At 36.6% G+C, this 13175-nt stretch overlaps 1 protein-coding gene across 2 annotated transcripts in view; it reads right to left on the reverse strand.

Annotated features, from left to right (window-relative positions):
• LOC112451930 (rap guanine nucleotide exchange factor 2-like) overlaps positions 1 to 13175 on the reverse strand; it is a 114564-nt gene that overhangs the window by 81971 nt on the left and 19418 nt on the right. Inside the window, exons 2-4 of one of the 2 annotated variants that reach the window (XM_025011846.1) lie at positions 7162 to 7684; positions 2691 to 2818; positions 977 to 1060 (exon numbers count right to left, since the gene is read on the reverse strand). In XM_025011846.1, coding sequence (XP_024867614.1) covers positions 977 to 1060; positions 2691 to 2818; positions 7162 to 7230 — 281 coding nt within the window. In that variant the 5' untranslated portion in view covers positions 7231 to 7684. Of the gene's footprint in view, positions 1 to 976; positions 1061 to 2690; positions 2819 to 7161; positions 7685 to 13175 lie in introns of those variants that run through there. The other variant, XM_025011851.1, reaches the window with a different exon arrangement.

The raw sequence follows: 13175 nt of genomic DNA on the forward strand, positions 1-13175 counted from the left end.
GGACTTGTAGTTTTCTATAATGTGCGTGGTAATTTGAATCTAATTTTCTTTTAGTCGTTACATTATCGTAGCTAAACGATATAAAACCTTCTAATTAAAATATAGATTATAATTTTATAAGTTTCTTTCATCAAATCGAGCAAATATACACATGAAATTTAATAACTTGTCCGATGACTTATATTCCGATTAATTTTTATAAGTTTCATCGCTTTACCAATCTTTTGATTTAAAATCATTTTTTATTTGAAAAAATTGAAACAATTTTTCAAACGTGAAACAAGTGTCGAATATTTTTTGATAAAAGCAAAGGACAATCTCTCTTTTTCAAAGATTTTATTAAAAATTTCCTGAAGAACACACACATGATGTTGGCACAGTTATCAAATACACCCGGTATTATACACGAAGCCACAATGTGTGTGGCGACTCACGATCGATTTCTATTCCTCGCGTAAAACGTATTCGGTACGATATTAAAAAGCAAAAAAAAAAAAGATATGGCAACGTTGGAAAGATGCCACACATACGGAGATCTGGCCGCAATAAAGCACGCTACTATTTCGCTACCATACGAATATCCACAGCACGCGTTTCTGTAGAAAACAAATCTTCCGTAACAATCATTCCCTCATGATTATGCGACCTAGCTATATCAGATTATGAATGTCTTCGTTTTACGGAAATGTCAGTTGAACGTCTAGAAATATACGTGACCTTTTCTCCCTATTTTGGCTCTCGCGCGTAACTGTGAGACCAGAATAGCGACGAATAGTTAAAAAGTCAATTAAACGAGCATCCGTCAAGAGAAAGTTCATCGTCGTGCTTTCTCACGTTTTTCACGTCGCGAATTTGACTGTAGAAAAAAAAATGGGAACGAGAGATAAAATCGTTCCACGTAGAAAAACTGATTTTTGTCTCACGAGACAAAAATAAGAAAATATCGTTCCGTGATATTAAATTTGTATAATCTTACCTTGAACGGGGGAGGAACATGGATCCATCGATGAACACGGAGCCGGAGAGAAGTATGTACCAACTTGTAGCCAACTCGCCGGTGCTGAAAATTATAACATTCTATTTGTTCTCGTTTTTAAATAAAAAGTGTTTAGTGCAGGTGTTTTCAAAGATCGATCAATCCTATTCTCGAAATTGATGTAATTCTACATACATCTCTATTATGTTTCTGCATATCCTATTTTTCTTGTTTGACAGGAAACAAGATTGCGTAATAGCACGTCTAAATGAACGATGGATATTTGATTATTCTATTTCTATTTGCCGATCATTTCCATTCGCCATCACTCGACGCCTATCATTCACCCACCTATTTTTCGGGGGGTAATGCAACCTACAGCGACATCTGTAGTTGTAACTTTGCAAGTTTCTCTCATGATACACGAGAATATATCGCGACTCGATAAGAGAATTTCGCGGCATCATCAGGTTGTCGATAAAGAAGATTTCTTCGCGAGATTTAAAGTTACATCTGAAGGTACTACAACGTGTATCACGTTTCGCACATGTAAATAAATAAATAAAGCTTATGTTCCGATGTTCACTACCACTACTGAAAATCTATAGTGCACGTGACGTGACATAAACTATAGATTTTCAATACTGACAGTGAATATCGCAGCCACAGTCTACAGTTATTACGTTTTGCACATGGTACATACAATTGCATATGCAACATATATAGCTTCGTTCATAAGTTATTTCACGAATCTTGAATTGACATCTCAAAATTTTCGTGAATTCTCCTTTTCGTAAATTTTTCTTAGGAACGCTCTAAATTATAATTATAAATATCTTATAATGTTTGATTCGAAAATCTCAAATATTCAATCACGCATCTATGGATGTTTAGACATGCACGGCCCACTTAACGTATTTCATCTCTCGCTTTCAATAATAAAGAATAAAGCCGACTAAAAATTTAAAGTTACACAAGTTTTGTAATTTTAAATTTATTTAATTTTTTGGAAATAAAATTCTCAAATACACGCGTAATAACAGATTCGTGACTTTCGTTGTCAATCACAAATACATACGTTTGACATCCTTGACTCTTCTACAACACTTTATTCAAGAGCACTCGAACCTAAATTCTTTTAACGAAATTATCAATATAGCCTGAAATTAAATTAACCCAAACAATTTCAATGTTCACTTTCAAGATAAAAAGATTGACCTACAAATGATGATCAAAAGTATCGGTCCTTTTAAGCCAAAAATATCAGTTGCTCTAATTTTAAAATAAAACGCAAATAGAAATGTGCTGGTAAATAAAGAAATCAATAACTGGCAACTCTCCCAGATTTTATCCTAGTAAAATTCCACAATAACAGAATTTTGAATTATACATAAAGCGTCTTTTCCTTTCACAAAAATATGCTTTAATTTTTGTGATTTTTCAAAATACAATATATTTTCGTTAAAATATATCTTATAACTATCTTTTTAACAAAACAAATATATATCTATCTTTTTCTGGTAAAAATCGACTGAAAATTATTAACCTAATATTGATATTTAATGCGCAATAACGTTCAAAAGCATCCTTTTAATTATACATATATTTTTTGTTTTTTCGAAAATTGACTAAAAATCGTTGATGTAAAACTGACATTTTACGTACATACAACAATCTCGTGTTTCTCGCGACATGCCTAGGATGTAATACTTACTAATATAGGACATGGTTCGCATGGTGTCTCTCGTAACGTACGATCTTACAGAGTCCGCGGAGAACGGAGTCTCTGCACGGACGCAACGCCTCCAGACCCAGTAGCCCATAGTATATGATCTGCAGATCCTGGAACAGAGGAGGGAACGAAATAATGTGAGTGACGCCTGGGTCTGAGAAGATCCCGCTCGGAGATTGAAGCCCATGAAAGGAATTGCTGTACACATGTTTCCTAATCGGTATCATCGCGCGTGTCTTCCACGACGACCGCGACCGTCGCGTTAACTTTAGCAGAAAATTGCAGTCGCGAGTTAAAGTGATCGTCACGAACCCAATTTGCCTCGTTACGATCGCAGGGCGAGCTATTTATTGGTAATATAGGGCACGCAACGCGTCCGCGCGGAAATCGTCGGCCGGTGGATCGTGGATAAATCAGTAACGGCGGTAAATCGGTGTATAAAAGTGATATACAAATTCCCGCGAATAAACAAACGTATACTATGCATTTACCGTACGCTATTTCCATCCGTTTCAAGTTGTGCAGAAGGTTCTGGTTCTGGAGCATTTCTAACTTCCGCGTCTGATGTCAAGAGTATAAATTAACAATATCACATCAATACACGCGTGTGCGCCCAAATTAAACATGATGATTTTTAATGCTTTTTATACGGCATTAGTTTGGAAAAATAGTATATAAATCATGTAAACAATATTTAGTAAATGATTGAAAGCCATAAACAATAATCCGGAGCAGTAACACTTCTCCAAATTCCTGTTATACGTTTCAACATTTTGAGATTAAAACTCGCAAGTGTCAGACGGCGAAGTTAACGGTCCAAACTCGCGCTGCACCTTGTATATGTATATGTATACATATATATTGACTGATTGTGAGTCGCAATAACGCTCATGTTCACGCGTGGCAACTTTGATCAGTATACCAAATTATCGTGAATCTAATTACCCTCGAGTCACCTCCGTTGGATACGTGCGCGCGATCGCCGATCGAACTTGTCTATCCATCCATCCCAGCGGGACGTGCGCGTGTTTCCAACTCTCGGACAAACTCTCGTCGGCGCCGTTTCGTCTGGGTTGTTTGCGAACGCCAACCGCAATCAGCGTTATAGCACGCGAAAACGTTACTACCTATAGTACCTACCGACCCGAACCGCCCGCGCCGCTGTTGACTCGAAACGCGCGGCGATACCAATTTCGTTCGACTAATTCCGAAAATGTCCCTCACCGCAATAATTACATTTTCCCATGCGATTACGAACGAATTATGCGAAACTACGTTCGAAACACGCGTCATATACAGCGGCGGCAGCGACATATAAGTGGTTTCCAGTATATCTGATTTTTACGTTCACTGCAGCACTTTGCAATTGATTTTTGCACGCTTCAGTCGCGTTTATCTCGAAATATTATGCTGTGCGTGAATATATATATTCATACTTATGTACACCTACAAACGCTTTGAGAAAAATAAAAATATAATCGCAGTTACTAAACTAATACTGGGGAAAAAAAATATATGTGTGTTAAAGTAAGTTATTAATTCAAGTCATATAATAAACGCCTTTACACTGCAAACTCGTACTTAATTTGAATTATAAACGCTAGCAATTTACGTTTTAACCTTCAATTTGAGATCTACTCGTATTACCTCAACTGTACAGAATCGCCGCGTATCGCGACAGAATTAAGTGTCGCCAGATGTGGCGCATCGTAACGCGATAAACTCCCAAGGGAGTCCAAACGAGATAATAAATATGCGAACGTGTACGCCTAAGTATCTCAAAGATGCCGCTGGGTCTGATGAGAACGTTTCGCACGCAAAAGGGAACAGACTCTCGCTCGACTTTGCCAGCGCGCGATCTCGGACTCTTTTCTTCCTTTTTCGCACGAAAAGTGGAGCGAACACCGGACGATCTTCGCGTATGGATCATACGATGCGCCACAGCGCGCAGCCCGTGTCCCGTGTCCCGTGAGATTTTGAATTTAAGGAAATCCTCACGGACATAAAACTGAATTATTGTTGTCATCGAAAACGTCCTCCATCGTAGACCAAGTTTTCGACTGTTACAAAGTTATGCATAGTTTATATGAGGCATGACACCGCGGCGTCGTCACAATCAGAAACCACTATCTCCGAAATTTTCGTGCTATGCGGCACTGTCTGGAGAAAACGCTAGCACATAAAGCTAACACGCACTATATCTTATCTACATACGCTGCTTTTTCTTCGCATAAAGCATTTCCGAGACTATAAATTATCATTAAGTGCTCTTTACGCGAGCATACAGAGATAAAGCGTGTTATTTGAATAACAATTATTTTATCGTGTCGCTGACATAAACGGGGAACACGAGATTCACGAAGAACTGAACAATTAAATATAATGGGGACTATAATAGAGCTCTTCGTTGTATCGAACTGTTTCAATAAATACGAAAATTCTTGAAACTAATATGTTAAAAAACATTTTATTATAAAATACGATATTCTTTTAGCCTTTTTTTTCAAGATTCTTTTTAAAACTCGCCTAGCAATTGTCAGTTAATAGCTTGTTTTGGATAAAGACTCAGCTATATATATCTTTTTTTGCGAAAAATGCGTAAAGGTTACGTATATCAAGTAAATCACCGATGGAGAACGACACTAGCGAAAGAATCTCCTTGGATCATTAACGATGGCGCAACGTGTTGTCGAAACTCGCTAAGAAAGTATATTAACCGGCATCGTGCATATCGTGACGATGATTAGATTGATTAGCATTGCACAAACACGACAAATCATTGATTTCCGCGTTCCGATAAAATGAGTCTCATAGAAGACTGAAAAATGTTATCTGGTATTTCAGCTAGGCTAGATAAATGGCACTTTTGTGTACCAACCAAAAAATTTATAATCATGCTCTTTTAGAACAAATTAGAAATATATATGTATATTCCTACTCTTTAAAATACATATTTTTAATTTGTAATAAAAAAGAATGGATTAATTTCGTACCGAGGAACGCAACATGTGGCTAAAGGTTTGTTTGCGTTTGTATCAGAAGATGTTCCCAAGGATCCGACCTCGTAATTAAGAGAGTGTTCTTTCTCTTTGTACTCTAGTCGCACGCGTATACTATCTGAGATGTTCACGACCTAGCAGTGCAAAGAATATATTGCTGTTATACTTTCTAAGACTATTATCGGTCTACACGATCTACGATGCACGTTCTTCGGAAACATTCTTCATGTACCGTTGATACGTTTCTCTTCGGATTACTGATTTATAAAGATACCGATACCACGAGACGTTCCGTGTTTTTTATGAGACAGAAGAAATATCGTTCTATTTGTCACTTTCAAAGAATAAAATTCCATAAATAATAACAAATATGTTATAATTCAAATATTACAAATAATAGATAAATAATAAATCTTTATTGCCCTAATTTATTAAAAATTCCAAACGCAGGTAACAATCAAAGCAGGAATCCAATCAAAAAAGCAAATAGTATTTGACGAAAACAAATCTCGATTACAATACTGTCGTGTGTATCAATATCAAACTGCACTTCACTACACATACAATACTTAAATACTTACACGTGCATTATATTCGATACGCAAACGCGATAATTGATTAATTGACAGAAAAAGAACGATGAAAAATCGAACAAAGGAAAAAGAAATCAAAGAAGATTCAATATGCTCTACTTCGCGACTCGGTTATATGTATAATTCAAGAGACAAATACTTGATTAATTAAAATTCGAGGGAAGTAGAACTTGAACCGCGGAATATTTTTTAAACAAACACGAGTCAAATATTTTTCATAAACTTTTAATCACCATTCACGGGATAAACATCGCAAAAAGAGATCTGTCAACTAATTGAAAATCAATATTTTATATTCCTTCATTTATATAAAATATAGAAGCGTACTTTGACAAATAAAAACGCAAAATCTACATCACCCTAATATCAATTACATTTATTACCATTAATGAACCGTAACAATTAAAATATGTTCGTTTTAGTACTTTTAGTTCATATAAAACGCTCTCTCGATATCTAACCATTGATATTTTAACGTATTCTCTTTTTCAATGAATAAATATGAAATAGTTATTGGCCTACGGAAAATTCACACGAAAAATGTTATCTCAATTACGTAACAAAAAGTAACAGAAGGTTGGTAGTTTAGATAGTATTGTCTCAAGATGCCGACGATGCACTTTAACCTTTAAGTACGCCGTTGTGAACATACGCGTTTGCAGAGAATGTATATGTGTATATAGTCGCGTGCGACCATTACAACTTGCACACTCATAATTCTACGCTACGTCCAAATATCGAATGAATAGACTGTACCTATGCTCATAAAATTGCTCGCAAAATTGACGAGTATGTCATTCGATTCGATTTTCTAAATAAAAAAAAAAAACTCAACTAACAGGGAACAAATGTTTTACTCACCTGGAGGGTTCGTCTTTCTGGATCACGGCAGAGAGCCCGAACAAAATGTGGATCCAAGTAATCCGTCATAATAGCCGGTAAGACTATACCACAATCCTTTTCTTAACAGCTCTCGCGTAGTTCCGTGTCCTGCTTAAATACTCGTTCCTGAACATCGCCGCCGCCCCCGATCGGAGGAGCGATCTTTGATTTTCAATTATGTACGCGCGACATCGCATCAACCATTTGTAAAGTGAGCCGTAGCAATCTTCGATTTTCAATGATGTATGTGCGACATCACGTCAACCATTTGTAAGACGAGCCGTTCTATCATCTTATCAGTCTTCATAAGACGCGTTGCGTTCTTTCGCAAAGATATTTTCGATCTTTCCGGATATTATCGATTGCATCACGCGCGATACATAAACTTTAGAGTCACGAAGAATGCGGAATATATCTCCGTGGGAAAATATCTCGTTGAATCTTCGGCATATCTAACAATCACGATGCGTCTTTCTCGATTTCGTTTATCGTATATGGAAATCTGTAACAGAAGACAGATGGAAAATGTAAGTAAAAAAAAATAAATCATACACAATTTTGGCATGCTGTTTGTGTTTTACAGAGTGAAATATATCATTTTATGCTGAACAATTATTTATAAATTTATTTTTTTCTTTTATTTAATTTTTTTTTGCAAATTTTAAACAATTATAAGCACTTTCCTTAAAAAAGTGACTAACGACCTTTCTTGTAGCAAAAAATACGATTAATCTTTCTCGATTAGAATTTCTCAATGACGATAAAAGAGCACCGTTACGAATCACGAAACACGCAGGTAGAATTATAAACGTCGCGAATCGGAAGTCGCTCGTTAAGGTACACCTGCAGATGCAACACGTATCGACCAAACTGGAAACGTCAGCATGTTGACCTTTAACTCCTTCAGGGCCAGGAAGATCAGTGGAAATTACTCATGTGTTATATTAAAAGTATTTAAATAATGTGATAAATAATAATATATCACATAGGCCTTTCCGATATCAGATCAAATTGTGTAATCAAATATTAACTTAAATATAAATGTAATATGTTTTATATACATGTTACGTGCGGTAAAATGAGACAAATTTCTATTATACATAATTGAAATAAATTTTTTTTTTAAATAACAAGATAATTTAAATAAAAAGATATAAACTACAGCATTAGTGAGCAAATTTGTATATGATAAATAAAATATAATAAATAAATAAAATAAATAAATTGACATTTGTATCACCCAACCTAATAGTTAAATAAAAAAAAAAGAATATTGCGTGTTACCTATATGAGCAATATTATTTGGTAATATGTGACAGACATTTCCTGCCTGTCAAAGAGAGAATTTAGATTCAATCGATTCCAAAAATTGTTTAATACAAAATATAAAGGATAAGAGAATTACGCGATTGTCAATTTCTGAAGCCATCTTCTGACCTTGGATAAGTAACGTCACGCGAGGCACGTACCTTAACTACCTTGAAAGCGGTAAGTCGAGGTCGTGCAAGTACTCGGCGCTGCGTTCAGCACCCATGAACGCACCCGACAACGCATTTTAGAGGTTCTTGATCCTTAAGGAACGGGACTGGGTTTCGCTTCGATTGGATCGTAGCACTTGAGAATTTATCTGATTATCGCGACAGAGATATTTATAATTTAAGGTTTACGTCGCCCGTGCGTGACATCACTCGGAATTCTCATAAACATAATAATTATGCCAAACGTGGAATTACTCCTTATAAATATGTGAAACATCTTCTAAATTTTTGCATAAACAGATTTTGCACCGGTTTGTCCACTGCTATGAGCAGCAGATAATTTTAGACGTGCGGAGACTAGCGACTTTTAAATGATCAAGAACAAGTGGAAGATTTCGCTTCTTGATTGAAAGGAGACAAAAATAACTCGTCGGACGCGGACAAGACAGATCGATCACGACCTCGAATATATCCAATCGTATCTCAGTCTGATGTTTCATGTATTTCCTCTATCCGCCTACAATCTCACCTAAAAAAAGAACTTAATAACCGCGCTGTCGAAATGAATCCACCGATATATTCATGCATTATTCCTCTGTTCACCGGTCAATCGATTCTGCCGTTCGAGAATATTCTCTTCGCATTAACCTATTATCCATCAGAACAGTTCAAGGTTTTGAGATATTTTATCATGTACAAGAGACAAATCATTGCTACATTGTGTGAAAAATGGAGAGTTATATTCAATAATTTGTTTGCCGTCTGCAAACAAGTTATTGAATATAACTCTCCATTTTTCACACAATGTAGCAATATCAGAGGCATTAAAATCAATTCTAAAGTAAATCTTCGAATCACTGTGTGCATTCAACAGAATTTCCTTCTTCATCTAAATAAATTATCATTTGAATTACGCGTATGTGCCGAAACTTGTTTACAAGCTTCCGCGTTGCGTAAACTTTCACACGCGAATGTTCAAGGGGGAGAAAGCAATCTATTAGAGGAATAAAAGCCGAACACGAGCGAAGGAACATCTTGAAGGAGCTGGTATGACGGGATAGAGTACGAAGAAGAGTGCGGAGCTTCGTCGGCCTTGCGGATCGTTTCTGTTTAGCTTCGTACTACTTGTTTTTCCCCTCTTCATCGTCGTCGTCGTCGTCGTCGTCGTATGCTTCTTCTTCTTCTTCTTTTCCCGCCCGAGGCCCGACCGGCTCTTTCTTTCTAGTTTCTCCCCTTCGTGAAAGAAACTCGCTGAGTCCGCGTCTCGTTCACGACTCGCCTATGCACCACGAAGCGAAACGCCGTTAAACAAAAGCGCGCGGGAGTGCTGGCGCGTATATCAATTTACTAATCGCAGTAATCGCGCTCGATCATCGACCGTCGAGCCAACACGTAACGATCCGTAATTGACGATAGGGGATGGGCGGATTGACGCCGGGTTGAACAACAGTGGATCCGTAATGAGTTATTGTCAATCCCCACGAACGTGGCTTCACATGTAGGTCGATCGTCGTTGAGTGTCCAAACGTTATAAACGACTGTTATCATCAGCAACCTGTAAAAATCTACAAGCTGATAATAACAGGCAGGCGTGGCGTGGATTGAAATCCAGATGCCGCGATGCAACATTGAGCTAGGAGTAATGTGTCTGATATGTCGGTGTGAACGTAACGATAACCGAATGACAATATATCAAACATATAGAATTGCGAAAAAATACGTTAAGTTAACTATAACGCAGTGCAATTCATCGAAATTGCAACGCGATGGAATTAATTGCACAACTCTTAATTTTCGATAATATCCACTAGTATTAATCGATCTTTATCGGAGGATTAGCTTATAGAAGATAATTTCGATCAGTGAAAAAAGGATAATTCGAGACTGTTATTAATAAGACTGCGTCACGGCCTGTTTACAGCGCCATGCTTTCTTAGACAACGCGTTGGTCCAAGAGTCAAATCTGTCTTCGGCCGTGCATGTAAACGACTCATCGATAAAAATATCCTCGGTATATGGGGCAGTTCGTAAAGCCGCCTTCCTATGTGAAATGAGACCTGCTCTATAAGTAAATAGTCTGCCTTCTAATATCGGACGCTCGGCTTACATACGTACGTTTATATTTCGGTCAGATTACATCGTCATACGTCACAATGTATTAACAGTATTTAACCTTTAGGTATTTTACCCGACAGAGGTGAACCAAGTATATGAATTTTAAATTGCCATATAGAATTAAGTTTTACAAGTCGCTTGGTAACTTTGAAAATAAACAATCCTCTTTTATAAAGAATACTTTTTAAAACAATAGAAATATTCTGATAATAGCTTCTTTAGATCATTTATAATAAATTTCTTTAATAAAGATTTGATTAGAATTTGTAATAAAAAATTATTTATTCTTCGATATTAAATATATTAATCAAAGAAAAATGTGAACCTTACTATTATAAATATATTAAGTATATTAGCTTTATTTGTCATTATCATTTTCGCTGGAAATTATCACTTGAGGATAAATGCACATAAATGCAATTTAAATTTTAGATAGCTAAAGAACAACTTATACATATTCCTATTAGAGCGTCGTTTCCAATAAAAATATCGATGACATTTCACATTTTAAAACGATAAGAAAACCAATCGTCTTGTTTTAAACAAGGCGCTTTTTATCTTTTTTTTAAATCTATATATATATATACATATATATATATATATATATATCAAAAAATTCTTATATTATGCAATCATTAAATAACAACTATGCCTTATTAAGTCCAGAAAACTAAGACTTAATTTTATTCTGTTTTTACTTTCTTTTATTTATCTTTATCATCAACTATAAATAACAATAATGTTCTGCACATGCTTGAACATATGTTTCGCTCTATTATCGTAAACACAGTTGATGTCGTGCGCTATTACTTGAATTAAGTTCCGATGGCAAATCGATATATGTAATTATCGGGCTAATAATTTCCCCGCCTCGATAAGTCGCTCTTATTTCCTCGTCGCGCGTTTAGCGATAAACGTATAGCTGTTTTATTTGCCTAATGTAAGATTCGTGTTTCGGCAAAGCGAGAATCGTAACAGCAAGAGCATAATATCGCGTGCTAAACGCACGGTGAAAATATCGCGGCCACAGCTCCAAGACTGCTTGAAAAGTTACACGCCATGGTATAAGATATTCGAGGTAATCCGAACCACCGCTGATCGTTGAGACGACCCGCGACCGTGCGGATTCACCGTATGTAAGCGTAAACGTGCCGTGACCATCGCGAAACAAAATGCGCGAGTGCTTGCAGGTGGATGCATTGCAGAAATGGAACGGGAACTGGAATCGAGAATGAAGCACGCGCTTATACCGTTGCTTGGAAAGTGTACGCGCGCCAAGCCAGTAAATCGAGGGATTATATTCGAAAGAACGTTAGATTCAGGCGCAAAATTTTATCACGTGTGTATCGGTCTCGAAGATCAATAGCAGCTTTGCGAGAGATCTGTATTTCAAATTTGTATTTCAACATATATGCGAATCTCAAAATATGTGTGCGATTAGAATGGGATAAACAGCGTTTGCCGGCCGTTTGTCACTCGTGTTTGGCGAACGAGCTAGATTGGATCCAGATATGCTGACGGCGATGTTTCGGACAGTGTATAACAGTATCACAAAGGGCCGTCTGTTAAAAGCGCGACACGCCCCTGTAGAATGCCCTTCATCTCGCGTTGGCTTGTCCAACGTATGTTTCTCTCTTTGACAGCTTCATGCAACACGGCGCAAAAGAACATAAACGTCCGAATAATGGTGGATCCGAGGTGATGGTGTATTTGGTGTTTCTGTCCTTTTGTGTCGTGAAACAATCGATTACAATTTACATCGCTCTGCTTTTCGCTTGACCTCCTTTTTCTACACCTGGTTTTTTCTATAACTCGTACATCCATCGATCGCACGTATTCATTCATTGGTGTCACTTGCAAAAGATGCATGGCTGTCAAAAGGTTATCGATCTTATCAAGTTCTTCTAAGAAAGTTGAGTATCGGTCGTTCCTCGGCTATGACTTCACGAAAGACGCTTGGTAGTCTAGTATCAGATGTCTGTTATTGATCGTTGCCTTTTTCGCATACATATATTTTTCACTGCAGTCTCCTGCTACACTAACTCCTGTTACAATCTACATGCATACGTTCGATGTATATCATGTCTGCGTATATCCGTACTCAAGAACAATATACCATATTCGTTACGCGATAAGTAGATAACATACATCTAAATTAAAAAATTTTAACGCAACGTATTACATTAACGTGGCATTTCCCGCAAAGGCAAAGGTATTATTTAAGCTACTTATTTTAATAATGACTTTAATCAGAGAGATTAATGAGAGAGAAAAATCATGAATATAAATCTTGGTAAGAATGTAATAATCCACAATATATATGTATATATATTTACAAAATGCACGAGATATAAGAATTTATTATTAACATTCGTTTTGTGACATATTCTACGAATAACT

This window comes from Temnothorax curvispinosus, unplaced genomic scaffold, assembly GCF_003070985.1.
Source record: "Temnothorax curvispinosus isolate PA1 unplaced genomic scaffold, ASM307098v1 QBEX01002827.1, whole genome shotgun sequence".
In the NCBI taxonomy this organism is placed as follows: Eukaryota; Metazoa; Arthropoda; class Insecta; order Hymenoptera; family Formicidae; genus Temnothorax; species Temnothorax curvispinosus.